This window comes from Falco peregrinus, chromosome 4 (assembly GCF_023634155.1).
Source record: "Falco peregrinus isolate bFalPer1 chromosome 4, bFalPer1.pri, whole genome shotgun sequence".
Classification (NCBI taxonomy): domain Eukaryota; kingdom Metazoa; phylum Chordata; class Aves; order Falconiformes; family Falconidae; genus Falco; species Falco peregrinus.
This window is the reverse complement of record NC_073724.1, coordinates 95,277,954-95,294,089: the sequence shown is the minus strand read 5'-3', so window position 1 is coordinate 95,294,089 and position 16,136 is coordinate 95,277,954. Positions and strand designations below refer to the sequence as shown.

The following is a 16,136-nucleotide window of genomic DNA, read 5'->3' as shown; positions in this document are numbered from 1 at the left end:
GGCTGGGGGCGGCGGGCGGCGGCGGCGGGGCTGGGGCGGGCAGCCCCGGGGCTGGGGGCGGGGGGCGGGCAGCCCCGGGGCTGGGGGCGGGGGGCGGGCAGCCCCGGGGCTGGGGGCGGGGGGCGGGCAGCCCCGGGGCTGGGGGCGGGGGGCGGGCAGCCCCGGGGCTGGGGGCGGGGGGCGGGCAGCCCCGGGGCTGGGGGCGGGGGGGCGGGCAGCGCGGCGGGGCCGGGCGAGGGGCGGGCCGGGGGCGGTGCTGCCTCCGCGGCCGTGCGGGACGGCGGCGGGGGCCGAGCCGGGCGCGGGGAGCGGAGCCGGAGCTGGAGCTGGAGCCGGGCGCGGTGAGCGGGGCTGGCCCCGGCGGGGCGGCTGCGGGCAGGCGGTGCCGGTGCGTGTTTCGTCGGGCTCTGGCCGTCTCCCCTCGGGGAGCTCGGCGCTTCGGGGCTGGGCTGGTTTTGTGCCCCCTGCCTAAATCCCGGTGCCCTCGGGTTTTGCTGAGCCTCGGCTGGGTACGGCTGAGCCGGTCCGCTGAGAACTGTTGCTCACCTTTCCGCAGCGCCGGGCACCGTGTCCCCTCGCTGTCCGGTGCGGTGCGGTGCGGAGCGGGTCTCCCAGCAGGTCCTGGAAGGCGCCGTGCGCGCAGGGAGCAGCGCCCGCCCTGCGCCCCGCACCGCCCGCCCTGCGCCGGGGGAGGCTTCCCAAGGTCTTGCCTTCCGTGTGCCGTAATCAAGGACATTTGGTTTTTACACGCGTTTAACCTAGGTATGTGTGAGGCCTCTGTGTGATTGTTCCCGAATGTGTCTTGGGAGGAACGTATTTTTGTCCTTACTGACTTGGTGGGTTGTCAAAGTGCTTGAATGGAACGAATGCTGCTTCGTTTTGGAGAAATTGCTTTTGCTGGAGGGAGAGAGGGCAGCGCGCTGGGAGAGCGTGGGGACAGCACCTGGGGGTGCGCTGCTTCTGGGAGGAGGGATGCCGAGGGAAGGGCGGCACAGGTTGGTTTCCGTTTCTGAGAGATGCTGCAGACCAGGGATTTAATCGTGTGGAGCGTCGGGTCACCACTGTGCAAGCACATTTTTGGCTCTGTGGGTATAAGCATAGATTGCCACCCGTGTGCTCTTTCACATTGTTTGCAGGAAGATGACGGGAAAGGAATTGCTCCCTCTGCAAATAAATTGTAAAATGCCTGTCCAGTGTACTGGTAGAAGAGCTGAGCATAGGCAGCACAACGTGGAAAAAGAAAACAGGGTGGATGCACAAAAATGTGCCCTTTCCAATCACTTTACATCTAACTAAAAGCTGCAGGCTGTTCAAATACCAACTCAAGTGGAGGTAATAAAAGTTTGGGACAGAAAGCAAGGGAAGCAAACTCTTGCTACCCTGGCAAACGCTAAACAGAGAGAAATTGGGAAAGTAGTGGTAAAGGGCTGAGTGTTTGCCATGTTGATCAGCACTGAGATAAGCAAAGACAATTATCCTAATAATATCCTAATAATAATAATCCTGAGTATTACCAAATTTAATTCTCAGGTGATTATGGCAGAATGGGAGAAAGATGAATAGAAGAAACGTGCAACATCTGGACCATATAGGATGTACATAGTGCTGGCAGTTTTATTCTGATAAGGCATCCGTCTGGAGGGTTGATGTGTGTTTCCTTATGGTTTTGCTTTTTACAGTCATTTTGACCCTGCTCTGGCTTTTCTGTGCCTGAACAGGTTGAAATGAAGCGCAACCTGAAACCACCAGCCTCCTCTCTGCTATAATGCCTAGAAGGGCTTGTCCCTCTTAGGGATGGCTGCTTCTGGTTGTAGCTGGGTACTGGCTACCTTCCTTCCCCCTCTCTTCCTCAGACTGGGTCGTCCATACGACCCAAGGTGGGGTAAGGAGTGGCAGGCATGTCACCCCTGCCTTCCTCATGTTTCCCTGGCTGTCTTCTGCTCTGGCATGCAGGCTTGCCTCCCTGCAGACTGCTACTTGCTACATTCAGTACAGGTGCATTGCTGTCAACAGGAGAAATGCTGTAGGACCGTGAACTGGTGGGGAAGGGGTCCTTGGCTTTTTCAGCATCCAAGTCTACCCTAGTATTACCACCAAGCTGGTGAGTGTATATACATGAATGTATTTGGCTTAGGAAGTTATTGCTGTTTGCATTTTGTTAACCTTTTCAGACATAAAAGGCTGACTGGGATGGCTTGTGTCTGCCAAGTGTCTTGGTTCATAATTGGGTCTCACTGGTGCAGCACAAATTATAAATTGTATTCTGTAAATTCCCCATCAGAGGCAGGAAGCAGCACAGTTTTCCTCCTGGTGCCCCATCTACGCAGAAGCACAAGAGGAATTAACTCAACGATAGAGTGCATCCAGAAGTTACCGAAAAATCTGGTGTTTCTGATAGGTTTGAGGCTTGGAATTTAAATGCTATAAAGTCAAGACATTTTCACCTCTACCTCCTACACTCTCTTGCAAGCACTCCTCCCCTTGTGTCTTCATGACTGCGCTTACCTCCTTTTCCTGGCTTGCGCAGAGGAAATCCTGTTACGGCATAGTCGATCCACGGCACTGCTGCAAAAACCCACCTCTTAGCCTGCTGCTTCGGCTGCATCTCCCCTCTGTCAGTCCTCCTGCTGCTCCCTTTTCTCCCCTGCATTGGACACGTCAGTGGCAGGCTTCACTTTCAAGTGTCCTCAATATTCTCCCTGTACATGATGTACCACCTCTCCTGCTTTACCAAGACATACCCCCCGGGCTTTGATCAGCCCATGCTCTCAGCATCCACCTCCCTCAAGCTATCACCTTCGTATTTCTCCAAGCTTCACCTTGCACTTGCTTGTAGCTTCGTATAGGCACCTTGTCCCTCATTTCATGAATTTTCCTGATATGTCCCAGCACATTTGCTTTTGCTGCGATGCCTTCAGCAGCTGTCTCATGAGACGCTGAGACAAGCCCTCACCTGTGCTGCCACCACCTCTGTCACTGGAATTAGTCTGGCTCTCAATTTGAGCAAAACAGTGTCCTCTAAAGCTGGGGCACCTGAGAGGCAATGTCACACAAATCACTCTATCTAGCACCAGCAGAAGCTCTCCTTCCATAGTCTAGGTCACCCTTGTTTTCTCTTTTTGGCATTTGAGGTGCAACCCTGCCCCCTTATGCTTTCTCGTTAATGCAACTCCCTTTGCAATAGTGGTGTATCTTTGCATAAGTTATTGCAGGCTGTTTTGCAAACAGTGACGATATGTAAATATTACGCACACAAATACAGACATGATAAAGCCACAGTCTCTTTGTCAAGGGAATGCATGCAGCCTGCATTGGTAAAATAAGGAGTGGCGTGAGGATGGAGATCTTTTCTGTTACACCATTGAGGGAAAACAGAGAATTGAAGGAGAAGGCTGTTTTCTTTCATCTCTGGGTAAAGCAGGCTGGGACACCTGAGTCGGGAAGCAGAGTTACAGCAAACAGAGTTACTGTGACAGCACATCTGTGCCTAAAGCTCAATAGACATTTAAGTTCACAGCACATAGTTGGTACTGAATCTTCTTTTTTAGGGAGAAAATATCAGAAACAAAATGATGCATTAACATTGAATTAAATGTACAAAATTCTGTCCTAGTTTTATATTGTGTCAGGATTTCTAAGGAGGTTAAAATCAAATCTGCTTGGCATTTTGGGGTTTGATATGGACTATATACTTTGTTTTTATAAAATATATTTAAGCCAGTGTGTCAGCTGAATTTTACCATAAGAAAGTGTTTTCTCATTACTCTGGACTCCATTTACTGGGTCACAACTTCATTAATTAAGGACTAATAACCCCATTGACTAGCAAAGTTAAGGGCCTGGAGTCTGCAGGGAGGGCTCCAGAGACGGAGGAGGACGTGCCCCCATGGAGTATGAGAGATGGAGCTTCTGAGCTACTCTCGTGTGTGCAGCCATCTCGTATGTCACCAGGCAGGATGCTGTGCTGCAGCACTGAAGGGGGACAATGGAGACCTTACATCTATTCATTTCCAGATTTAGCCACATTGTGCCCTAAAACTGTATTCCTGGTAGCTGAAGGGGACTGTGGCTGATATTTCTGAGGGGTTTTCCCCCCTTGCCTGGAGGGGTCTTGCGGGTCTGAGCTCTGCAAGTTGTTAGCTTCACAGGTGGTGAGTGTGATGGAGAATGAAAGCAAGCTCTGATAACTAGGACTGTTTGCCCTGGAGCTTGATATATTATCTGGTGGGTTTTGCTCTAAGTGACGTGGAGGAGCTGAAGCACTGCCCCATGAGAAGTCCATGCAGCTTCAGGAAGGGCAAACATGGTACACAGCCCCCCACTGCACCAGCCATTTGGCCCCAGGTGGGGAGCCCAGCCTTGGCCCGCTTGCCAGATAAAAAAGGTGGCTATCAGGAGCCCATAGTAAAAGTCAGGCACAAGCTAACAAAGCTTAATCAGCTTTTGTTTGTTTTGAGATTAATGGTGTCATCACCACCACCCCCCACACCTGCTGGGTGGCATCTTCTCTGGAGAGGCTTACTTACTGGTGTTGGTGGGAGACTCCACACAGGTGCTTGCAGCCTTGGCAGGGAGGGGTAGCAGGAGTGGGATGACTCAACTATGACAGGAGACAGCAAGACAGAAGCAGTTGAAATATTTTCATATACTTATTCCACTGAGGAAAATGGGCTTTAACTGATTATTTTTTTTTACCTTCCCTTTTTTTTTGTCCTGTGAAGAAGTACATTTCTAATTAAGCAGCCATTCTGTCCTGCCCTGAATTTCCTGTTCAAACAAAACTTTTGAATCTGGGGTTACAAGCAATCAAACAAGAAGTCATTCCACAAAACACAGAGATTAAGGAATCCTGATACCTGCCAGTTCCTCCCTCTTCCCTGCTAACCTTGCCCTGGACCTCCTTTCCAGCTGAGCACCGGTCGGCTGTTACTTTGACAGTGACACCTTAGTGGCTGTGTTTGACTGTAGAAGTCAGTTACTGAGACCTAAAACTGTTAGCGAGACCCAAACGTCTGTGTGAACCTTCACGTCTCCTCTTCCTGATCATCTGCTGTCATTAAAATTTAGGAGCTTGACCATCTTTGAGGTTTCTGCCTGGGGTTGAGTTTGGCTGAGGGAGGCCCACAGGAGCAAAATTATTCAGAGTGGGAATAAAGGGAATAAAGCTGGGACTGGACACCAAGAAATCAAATATGACCTGTCACTATGGGCAGTAAAGAGTGGGGTTTTGAGTTTAATGGTGTGTTTTTTCAGCAAGCTGTAATTTTTCACAGGAAAATTTCAACAAAAGCGGGGATTAAATATTTTTAGCAAACCAGCACAAGAAGGAGACTGATTTCCCTGGCGACTGCATGTTCTCTGGGTGAGATTCAGACTTGCACTCCCATGGGAGGTAGGATCAGGAGGGCCTCGTTTCCCCATCTGAGGTCCCAGATGCACAGCAGAGACACTCCTTTCCCCATTCGCATCCTGAGAGATACAAGGAGCAGACAGGTCCCTGCTCCCCATGTACCTTATCGGCGATGGCAGTGAATACAGTGTTTGGGCCAAATCCTGCTGTGCCAGAACATGGTCAGCACAAGCCTCAGCTGCGGGCTAGTGCTGCGGCTGAGACCGTGAAAATAGCTGTGAAGGGCATTAAACCAGTGCGAGAAGGGTGAAGGACTGTGGAGTATGACTGTGTCTGCCAAAGGGCATTAAAACAGTGCGAGAAGGATGAAGGACTGTGGAGTATGACTGTGTCTGCCAAGGGGTCTCCTGCAGATAAGCTTCTTGATGTTCTGGTCCAAATATTTCTGTGTTCTTCAAAGGTAATTAAAAGCCCAGGCCTCTCCATCTCGCTGTGTACACTTGCCATTTGAATATGAATGCATGCATTTAAAGAGCCTTGAGGATGTATTGTGATTTGTACTGTGTCTCTGGCATGTTTAATCAGCTCAATATTTGGGAGGCTCTGTTCCCTTCACCTTGCGGGGGCTTGGGGTGTTGTATTGAATGAAGGGCTAAATGGGCAAGAGCAGTGCTCTGTGTGTCTGGGGGTAGACGGACTAAAGAAGATTCTGCAGAGACAAAAGAGAGCTGGAAAAGAAGCAGAATGATGTGAACCATTTGTCTTGTTTGAAGGTGCAGTCCCTGTTGCATAGATCTGTGCCTCTCTTCCCTCAGGAGAGCTGCTCTGAAAGAAACAAAGGGAAAGGGTCTGTGCTTTGAGCAGACTAAACGGGGGGGGGGGGGGGGCGGGGGGGGGGGCGCATAGCACCGAGCTCTTTGTTACATGAGGCAGCTTTGCTAGAGAAAAGGTATCCAGGGGCTGCTGCATCCCCCTCTCCATCCCAGTACCACCACCCGCCACAGCCTGCGTGCTTCTGTGCAGGGTGATGGGTGCATGCCCTTGCGTCCAGAGGGTGTGCTGGGTCCGTCCCTAGAGAAGCCAACCTTGGGGTTCACCTGCAGCCCTCCAGCTCTCCTTCTGCATGGGGAGGTTTTCAGGAAGCTGTCCGACTCCCTCTGGGTGGAACATTAGTGTAGTCAGTGTTATCAAAACATTTGGATTTCAACAATGCTGACTTTTAACAGCTGCGCTAGATAATTTTCTTTATTGAACTTGGATGGGCTTAAACCATAAGTGATTCAGAAATTGAAGGGATGAAAGCAACACAACAGTGCATTAACATTTATCCCCAGAGATCTGCTTCTCTAATGCAGTTCAAACCAAATGTGCTGAAAGGGTAGAGCTCGGAGATGTGTAATGATTGTGCAAGCGTCTTTTCTTTCCCGGAGGGAAGAATGTTTTTGAAAGTGCTACTTTTGCTTTAATCTGCATCATCTGGGATTATTTCTTCATATGCAATCCATCAAATTTGCTTAATTAAAAACAGTTCAGGGGCCACATTCTAATTTTAGGTATTGAACGAATGTAGCACACAAAATTCTGCTAGCTATCCTTGTGCATATACAGTATTCAGTTTGGGGATTTCATGTGAGTGAACTGCAGACTGTCTAAAATAAAGAGAATAAATAACTAATAATATGTAATCCAGAAAGACCTGATTCCTGGCAGGAGTCTTTAGGGGATAATGTGAAACGGAGTGCAGTGCTCCGGTGCTTGAAGAGGTGCCAGGGGACAGCAGGCTGTCTTGGTCCTGGAGCACTCTGCAAAAGAAGAAGAGAAACGTGTTATCAAGGCACGGTAAAACAGAGATCAAGATCATGATTTTGGTATTATACATGCAGTGCTGTAACTGGACAGCAGAAGGAAGTGGCTAGCAGGAATAAAACAAAAGCTAGGATTCCAGTCGGTTTGTTTTTCTCTGAAATTTCTGGCACCAAGAGCAGTCAAAATTCAGCACTTTTCTTCCCTGTCTCTTTATTAATGTAGCTTTGATTTGCTTTTTTATAGGGGCTTTTCTCAGCATGCACTCCCTTTAGCGTGATAACTGACTGCATTCTGCACATTGGACATTTGGCTTACATCCCCGTATCTTCCTGCTTGTAAGTATTTTATTCATTTTCCTTGCTTGTTTTTCTCTTACTTTTAAAGAGCAGATTCAACTGCCAGGCCCTGGGTCTGATCCTAGATCATGATGTCTTTGCTTTACATTGATAGGGTTATTAACCCTATAATCTGCAGATCCATGGGAAATGTAAATGATACAAGCATTTCATCCTCTCTTGAATTAATCTAAATATCCTTATGGCTCTGAGATTTTCATTTTCCCAGCCTCACACAAAACCTCAAACAAAATATAACTTGATTTTAACCTGAAACCAAGCCATCTGGGCACTTGTCTTGTTAGATTTTAAAAGTCATAAATTTAAAACGTATTAAATCATAATAAAAAATGAAATTAGATCATAAATTAAAAGGAAGATTTTGCTTATGGCAGGAACTAGTTTTTCCTTTTCCTTGTGTGCACTGTTTTATTGAGTCAGTTGGTGACTGATCCTGTTTCCCAGGCAGAGTGGTAAAGGGATTCTCTGCTCCTGGTCCATCTGTAACAGGAAAAAGCAGCATCTTATTTACTCATGGTCTTTTACTTGCCAAAGGCATTTATGCAAGAATAAGCAGTATTAAGGATCGTATTCTTTCTAAACTCCAAATGAGCAATCACTCTTTGCCTTTCCTACCTACATTTTCAATGGAATAAAAAGTTGCTCACTTCTTTTCTGTCCAGAGCTACTAATTTAGTTGCATGATACTGAATTGCTACATTTTTGCAGTCTAGAGTAAATTGCCTTTCAAGGCTGAAGAGTTCTATGTATGTAAAGTTCATTTAGTCCTTTAGTATGAGCGTGCAAACATATTTTTATTGGCATTGAATGCTTTATGTTACATGTCAGCTGGAAGGACAGTATGTGGTGATACAGTCCTATATGCTAAAGGAAATAAATGTAGAAAACGAACGTGGTGAGGGGAAAGATGAAAGAATTATAGGAAAGCTCACTGGCTTTCATATATATATCAAATTAGCAAAGGTCATGAGAAACCTTTATCTTTTTAATAGATCTAGTGAAAACTTGCTGTCAGCTTTTGGAATTAATCACTATGATAACAGAACTTGGGGGGGGCAACACACCTTTAGGGCTAAAGAATTTTCATCCTGGAAGTGGCATAATCATATTGCCTTGGGACTTGCACAACTGTCCTCCTGCTCTTCCTGCCCTGATGCTCAACGATGGAGAGGTGGTTCTGTTTTCAGGTCATGAGGGGATGATATCACTATCTGCTCATTCCTGGCTTTAACATTCCAAAAAGGCAAAAAAGAGCAGAGAACACGCTTGTGAGTTCTTTAACAGAGATAATCAATGTCATCTAATGAATGGCTTCTGCCTCCTCTCTCCTACTCAATACAAAGTGCTATCTGCCTCATATGGAGCAAGCAATTTTTGCATGGACCCAGAGTACCATCTTGCAACTCATCTCCCTTTCCTAGCCATTTCCTAGCCAGATTAATGGCCAGTAACTTCATCTAGGATCTGCTAACCACCAGATCCTCCCCATCATGGGGATGGTCCCAAGTCATCCATTGTGGATGCATCGTTCCACTAGTGTGTGTGTGTGCTTCTTTGACTCTCATCTCCGTGTCCCCTGGGACACACATGTGTGCAAGCAAGGGAACTGGATCCACAGGAGGACAGTGTGTGCAAGATAAGAAAGCCTGGCGGCCAGAGGGTCCTTCTGCCAGGATCCACAGACACCTGACATGGGCAAGCTTCTTCAGCTGTCCTGCACCGCGTCAGCAAGCAACTCCTGCCCTGCTTCACAGAGCCCTCTGTTTTGAAGATGGTAGAAATCTAATCTTTCTGTTGCACTCCTCCTCTGCCTTTCTGTATACCCAAAAGGGTTTTAAGTTTTTAGGGAAGGCAGGCAGATACAATTAACAGCATATTGATGTCTGATGGGATGAGGGACCTCACAGTGCTAACAGTGGTAAAGGCAAATTAAGCTCTCCTGTTAGGAGTCGTTTGCAATAAGGGCTTATCTAGAATGCCTTCTACCTGTAAAGAAAGAGTTGATGGGAGATTGTGACAAAAATGTTAGTTTATGTAGCATAAAAACACTGATTTTCTGTGATGCCAGTTTGTATTTCTGCTTAAACATTTTGAAGCCTCTGAAACAGCCAAGGTATTTCTCAGCTTGTAGTCACAAAAAGCCAGGAAGAACCAAGAAAACAACGTGCTTATCTATGGCTGATAAACTCCCAAGAAAATGAATCTACCAGACTTCGCTTTGCTCCCTGTTCCTCAATTTTTAGGGCTTCAGCAGTTGTGAGTATGCTCCATTAAAGTATATTTCACTGAGCCTGGAAAGACAGAGTTGTTGCATCAAGATACGCAGAGAAATACAACGCAGGCAACCGGATGGTAAAGGATTTATGACACTGGGACTGTGAAAAAGCTGTATGTTTACTGCATGCCATCCTGGAAAGCGCTGCAGTCTCATTTAACATTCACCTTAGACTGAACTGGGAGATGACTATTGTCTCAGCAATGCTCAAGCTTAAATTAGATGCGTTACATATAATTTGGTACCAAGGGCATATGCTAATTGATGAGGCCTCTGCTACTGACCACATTTCCATTTTCTGAAAACACAGGTTTTCTGACAGGTGCCATCAAAGATGCAGTTGATAGCTTTGGCATGGCTACCCAGGCACGATACTGCATGGTGCCTGGGATTTACCTCTTGCATAGTGATGGTTTGCTTAATCCCTCACCTACCCAGTTTGCTCTGTTTTTGGTGAATTGTGCCTGTCCTCCACTTATCATGGGATAAAAGAAAAGACGAAAAACTTCAACTGAGCCCTGTCTACCATATCTGCAGGTAACCCTACCCTTTGAATAAGAGTGCTTGTTCTCACTTGTGAGAAGTGATTTATGCCAAGGCCATGAACAGAGGAACAGTGCATCACTGGAGGAAAATGCCTAAATAGTAGTTCTGGTTGAAAAGCAAGGATGTACAAATGACACCACATGTCTAGCAGAGCCTTTCCTGTGTACCAGCCCTCATATCTAGGGGCTAAAGTAGCAGAACAAAGTTTTGCTCTCTTGTATGTTGGAAATCAGCAGAGCGTGGAGCGGAGACTGTGCCTTCTCAGTACAGTGAGTTGTTTTACTGAAATGCATGAACCTTTCTAAGCAGTTTGCCCATCAGAGCAGCAAGACTGTGTAACAGTGGAGTAATAGCAGCAGGAAAACTCAGTGTCGGAAAGGTAGAGTATGACCTGGGACTTTCAGTGGCGGGGCTGGACTCGATGACTCAGGCAGCCTCCTCAAGGCATGCATCCCTGCCCTGGCATTGCAGCAGTGCCCCTGAGAAAGTAATCCAGATCCACCTAACACCACAAAAACTGAGTCTTCCACCAGCCAGGTCCCAGTTCTCCTGTCCTAGAAGTTTCCAGGACTGGTTGCGGGGGAAACCTTCTCCTGTCAGGATCAGAGTTCCTCTGCATCTCCAATTTTCAGCAGCAGCACTTTAAATTCAGTCTTTGCCTGAAACAAACTCAGCTTTCCAACAGTAGATGAGGGCAAAGGACAGACTACTACAGAGCTTGAAAACTTTGGCTCCTTAGTTGAGTTCCTTGATCAGTTACAGCTCTGAGAAAGGCAACGGGTTTATTGCCATTAGCCACTTTGAGTTTTGCCATTATACTTTGAAGTCAGTGACAAAATTCCCAATCATTTTTGGGGGACCGGGTCTGGACTACATGCTATGATGTTGTTCTGTTCAGTTTTCACAAAGGCACCAAACCAATTACCAAACAAGAAGGTGAAGCTGACGTCTGGCTTTACTGGAGGCTATTCCTTTAGGAGGATTAGGGTAAGAGAGACAAATGGTTCATGACACTTACCTCCTTCTCCAGGCAGAAGCAGGAGCCCTGAAGCAGTAGCTGTGGTGCAGTGAATAAAACTACTTGTGGATTGTCCTCTTAAAGGCAGGGAGATCTGTTTTGTGGCATGGCAGAGGTTCATGCAGCCCTAGGGCTGTGTAGCCACATTTCAGTCCAGAAGGATGTTTGCACCCCAGCCCCATGTCACCGGCTGAGCCATCCTGGCTGCTCTCCAGCAGGATTGCAATGCTGGAATGGCACCAGGGAATGTTGCGAGGGATCAGGACCAGATCCATTTTATTTCTGTATGTGTTTTGTACCTTTCCTGTGAATACTACTCAGATGTCAGGACCAGATATGTTCACAGGCTCTATGATTTTGCTGGTTTATTCCAACAGCGTACAGGTGGTTGGTAAAAATCCTTCTAGACTGAGTAGGACTTTACATTTTATGTCCATATTTTCAAATGTGTGATTAAAACAACACAGATATTTTTTTCCTAAAATATTACCCAAAGAACCACTTCATCTGAAGCTATGTTTGATGGAGAGTTTCATTTACACATCACATCACTACACACTGTGTGAGGCAACTGGGATGTGGGCCACAATCATCTGGAACCAGAGTTTATATTGTCTCTGATCTCACTACGAAATAGTCAGTTAAAAATAGCCCAGCTGACATCATAAGACCTATAAAGGCTCTGATCTAGCAAAGTACTCACATCTCTGCTTAACTGTGAGGTTCTGATTAGTCCTATTTAAGACCATAAATTTTCCACTAACTTCAAAGAAAGTCCTACACCAAAGTTCTTCCTTGTACCAGGGCCAAAACTGTTAATGGTGGAAGTGGAATGTAGTGGATTTCAAATTTGTGAAGAATTTAAAGGCTTTTAACTTCTGTCATGTTAGAGAATTTATGTGAATTAATTCCTTAAGTTACTATAGAGCAATTCGATTAATATTGGATCTGCTTCTCATTATGACAAGTAATCAAGGATAAACATCTTCTATATCAAAGCTTATCTTTTAAGAAGGATAAATTAGCTATAATGTACTTAACTACTTCCAGAACATGAAATGAACACGTATTGTTCCATTAGTTAATTTTGGATCCCTAAATTAAAGACAGTTCAAAAGGAGTATAATCTCATCAGGATCTCTCTTTGTTCAGTTTGTTGTGACTTATTTCACAAGGTACAATAAATACTGTTTCTTGTGGGGCTAAATACTATTAGGATTATAAAATATTTTTGGTTCAGTATATTTTATGCATCAGTATGAGTTATATACCACAAGGGTAAGAATATTTTTATCTGGTATTTGCAGATGCAGTTTTGTACTCCTGCAACTCCTCTAGGCTATCGGGATGCTTGATTAAGACCACCAAGAGCTCTGCAATAAAACAATCAATGCAGTAAATAAACAATAAACCAACATGTGGAATGTAACCTTTTATCCATTAAAATATTACGGATGTGTACGTACTATTAAATTAGTGCAGGCCAGGGTATAGGCCTGTCATCGTCTCTCCTGTTGAATTAGCAAACCCATCTCCTTGGCATGGTTTTGGCCAGCTGGTACCCTCCAAGCAATGCCTGGACATATTTGGAGTTAGGACTGGCCATCATTCATTCCCAAAGGCAGATATGATTTGGCTACCCAGCCCACGGACATAAAAGGGAGTTTAGCCATCTCGTCACAGTGTGCCACACAAATTGTCCCCTAGACCAGAGAATAGCCTTGACCTGTTTTATGTAGCGGTATAGATGTAGTTCTGAGGTATAGAAAATAAAATAGGGTTTTAAAACGTAGAATTAGATTCTACCTACTGCTTAATGTAGTCCTTATTTACTCAGGGACTTAGGACTTTTTACAGCATATAGCATAACCTCCTAAATTTAATTTACAGTGCAAAAGCACAGTGGGTAACTATGCAAGTAACTTCAGTGGCTGCAAAGCGAACTCCTTAGCATTCGTCAGTGGGTGTCTCCGAGCCTGCTGTTCTTAGAGAAGAAACAGCACCAGCAGGACAGTGCCTCGTCCTTCCTGAGCACCGTCAGTTCAGGCTGGGGCTTTTGTGGTACACCTAGTGCAAAAAAGTGTCAGCCCCTTGAAGAAAGAGGTACTTTACTAAGTTAGCAGAGTTAGCAGGTTTAAAGGAAAAATTGTATGGCAGACCATTGCTGGGAACAGTGCAGGGATGTTCTTGTGGAAACACAGGGAGATACCTGGGCAGTTGTGTTGCACACAGAAGGGGAGACCCCAGACGGTCACATCGGGCCTGATTCTCTCTGGCTGATGCCAACAGCGTTTGCTCTCTTTGTTGCCATGAAAATCAGTGGGATTTTCCTCAAAGCCTCTACCTGTGAGTTAGAGATAACTGTATTGAACTGGGACCACAGGATGAGGCCGAATGCAAGGTCAGGATGAGAGGGACCATGCTGGGAACATAGTTCTGTGTGAATATTGTCTTCCTCATGGAAGGAAAGCTTGCTGCCTTTCCTTGTGGTGCCCGAGTATCTGCAGTGAGAGGCTGACCACGCATGGTTGCACAGAAAGATTGCATGTGGATGATTATATGCAGAAAATGAGCTTCATTTCCTACCCGCTTGCACCTTGCATTAACCGTTTTGCATCAAAACAAGGGCAAGGGGTTACACCATGTAATTCAGCTACAGCACATCAGCTTTTTATAAGCAATTCCCCACCAGCAAGCCTTCTCTTTACACTTCCAGACTGCCCCTAGGGACTGACTACATTTGTTTAAAGAGAAGCAGCTGAGCACATTCTGTGCTGCTCTGACCGTTGCCAGCACCAGGGCTTCCAGGTCCCAACCCAAAGTGGCTGGAGGCAAAGCTCTTGCAAAGATGGGATTTCTTCCCCATTAGCGTTCGCTGCCCTCAGATAGTCCCCTTGCATTCGCTAAGCTGCCATTTGACCATTTTGTAAATATGTACTAAGAAAACAGGTCTGGCATATTTTCTCATTCTGGGTACCTCTGGTAAGACAGTATGGAATAAGTGGCTAATGGCTGAGGATGAAAACGTTGACCATCATGGTGTTGAGCAGCCTTGTGCATCTAGGTTGAGGAGCTGAAGTCTTGCGAGGGACTTTTTGTTCCTTGACTAGATCTTTTTCCACAAGACAAAGTCAGATTCCAAGATGCCTGTCCCATATAAAGTACATTTTTGATTGTGCCATTCCTCAGTTAAACAACTTGTGGTGGGAAAGGGTCAATTTTAATGACTGATGTGTAGGATTTCTCCTAATCCCTGCATTTTGGAAAACAAAGATATAAAGATAATTGTTAGTTAATGCTTTAAGAATGTAGCTTAGCACTCATATTAAATCACATTATCTGCTGGTAAATTTATCTTGCTTTTTTTTTTTTTTTTTTTTTTTTTTTCTCTTGCAGTTCCAAAGGATACAATCTTACATTGTCCTGGGCTTGAGCAGTAAAAGATAAATTCGATCACTGGCTGACTTGTCATCTCTTCATTGTGATGGAAAAACAGTCGCCTAAAATAAACCCTTTGTTATGCTGCTAAAACCGCCTTTGAATCCTAGATCTGTTGTGATTTATAAAACACAAACCCAAAAATGTCAGAACCTGACCCTTCATCTGGATTTGTAGGAAACATGGAAAATGGGACTTTTCTGGAGCTGTATCCCACATCCCTTTCAACTTCAGTGGATTCATCACCTGGCCGTTTATCCAACGTCTATGTCTATGTTTCTATATTCCTTAGTCTCTTAGCTTTTCTCCTTTTGCTATTGATCATTGCACTTCAGAGGCTGAAAAACATAATTTCTTCCAGTTCCTCCTACCCAGAATATAATAGTGATGCTGGAAGTTCTTTCACTAATTTAGAGGTTTGTAGTATTTCTTCCCAGCGCTCTGCTCTCTCAAACCTTTCTTCATGAAACTAAATGGAAGGAAACACACGGGGAGTGGAAGTGCTTTGTCTAGTTTCTTGGGGAGGTAGTGCATGCAACATTTACCTTAGAAGACTATTATGAAGAGGTGGCTTTTAAAGTTTCCTTAGGGTTTTTTTCTTTCCTTTTCCAGTCTTCATTTCTCTTTTACTAATGTTTTTTCATTTTGGACACTGGATAATGACACTTCATTATCATTTCTTGCCTGTAATAGTGATGCTGTCTTTCTCTCACACCTATACAGTGTTCATTAAGAGTATTCCTGCCAAATTGTAATACAGTTCTAACTGGATGTGTCATTTTTCAGCTGTAGTTGTGACCCCTTCCCTGGTTTCGCATCAATAATACGCTGAGTACTTTTCTTTCTCCTTTTTTAATTAGATAAGGACTTCTGGATGAAATCCCTATTGCAAAAGTATAAAAAATCTGCTTAAGTTACAAATAATAGGACAAATTAAAGTTGTTGGTATTTTTTTATTTTCACATCTTTTTCAGTATTTATTGATGTTTATAAAACAACTAAAATCCGTTTCTTGAAGAATGTTGTTTTGTTTATTTGTACTCCCAACACATTCTGTATAAAGTCTCTGTATTTCAGTTTCTGAGTCTCTTTGGTTAACTTAGTAAAACGACTACAATAACGATGCTCACTGCTGAATGTGTGGAGGTATTTTTGGACCCTGTTGCATCTCATTTGCCTAATGACTTGTTCCTCCAGGGGGCAGCTTTTGCTGCTGAATCATAAATACATCATAAACACAACTCCTTTGCATCCTTCACTGATACTGTAGCTTATTCTTCCTGGATGCCAGTACAAACCAGTGGTTTCTTTGAAAAGATCTGCATACAGCAACTACACCTAGCAAAC

At 45.2% G+C, this 16,136-nt stretch overlaps 1 protein-coding gene across 4 annotated transcripts; it reads left to right on the top strand.

Annotated features, from left to right (window-relative positions):
• Positions 1 to 273: 273 nt before the first annotated feature.
• Positions 274 to 15,918, top strand: SERTM1 (serine rich and transmembrane domain containing 1). 4 transcript variants are annotated; one of them, XR_008746966.1, is made up of 4 exons: positions 275 to 388; positions 557 to 762; positions 7,400 to 7,491; positions 14,748 to 15,918. XR_008746966.1 is itself a non-coding variant. In XM_055802700.1 (3 exons), the coding sequence occupies exon 3, from the start codon at positions 14,933 to 14,935 to the stop codon at positions 15,254 to 15,256; it is 324 nt and encodes a 107-aa protein (XP_055658675.1). In that variant the 5' UTR covers positions 274 to 388; positions 7,400 to 7,491; positions 14,748 to 14,932; the 3' UTR covers positions 15,257 to 15,388. The 4 variants fall into 4 exon arrangements, 3 of the variants coding, with proteins under 3 accessions (XP_055658675.1, XP_055658676.1, XP_005241206.1); XM_055802700.1 differs by lacking the exon at positions 557 to 762 and having other exon boundaries at positions 274 to 388; positions 14,748 to 15,388; XM_055802701.1 differs by lacking the exon at positions 557 to 762 and having other exon boundaries at positions 284 to 341; positions 14,748 to 15,388.
• Positions 15,919 to 16,136: the final 218 nt, after the last annotated feature.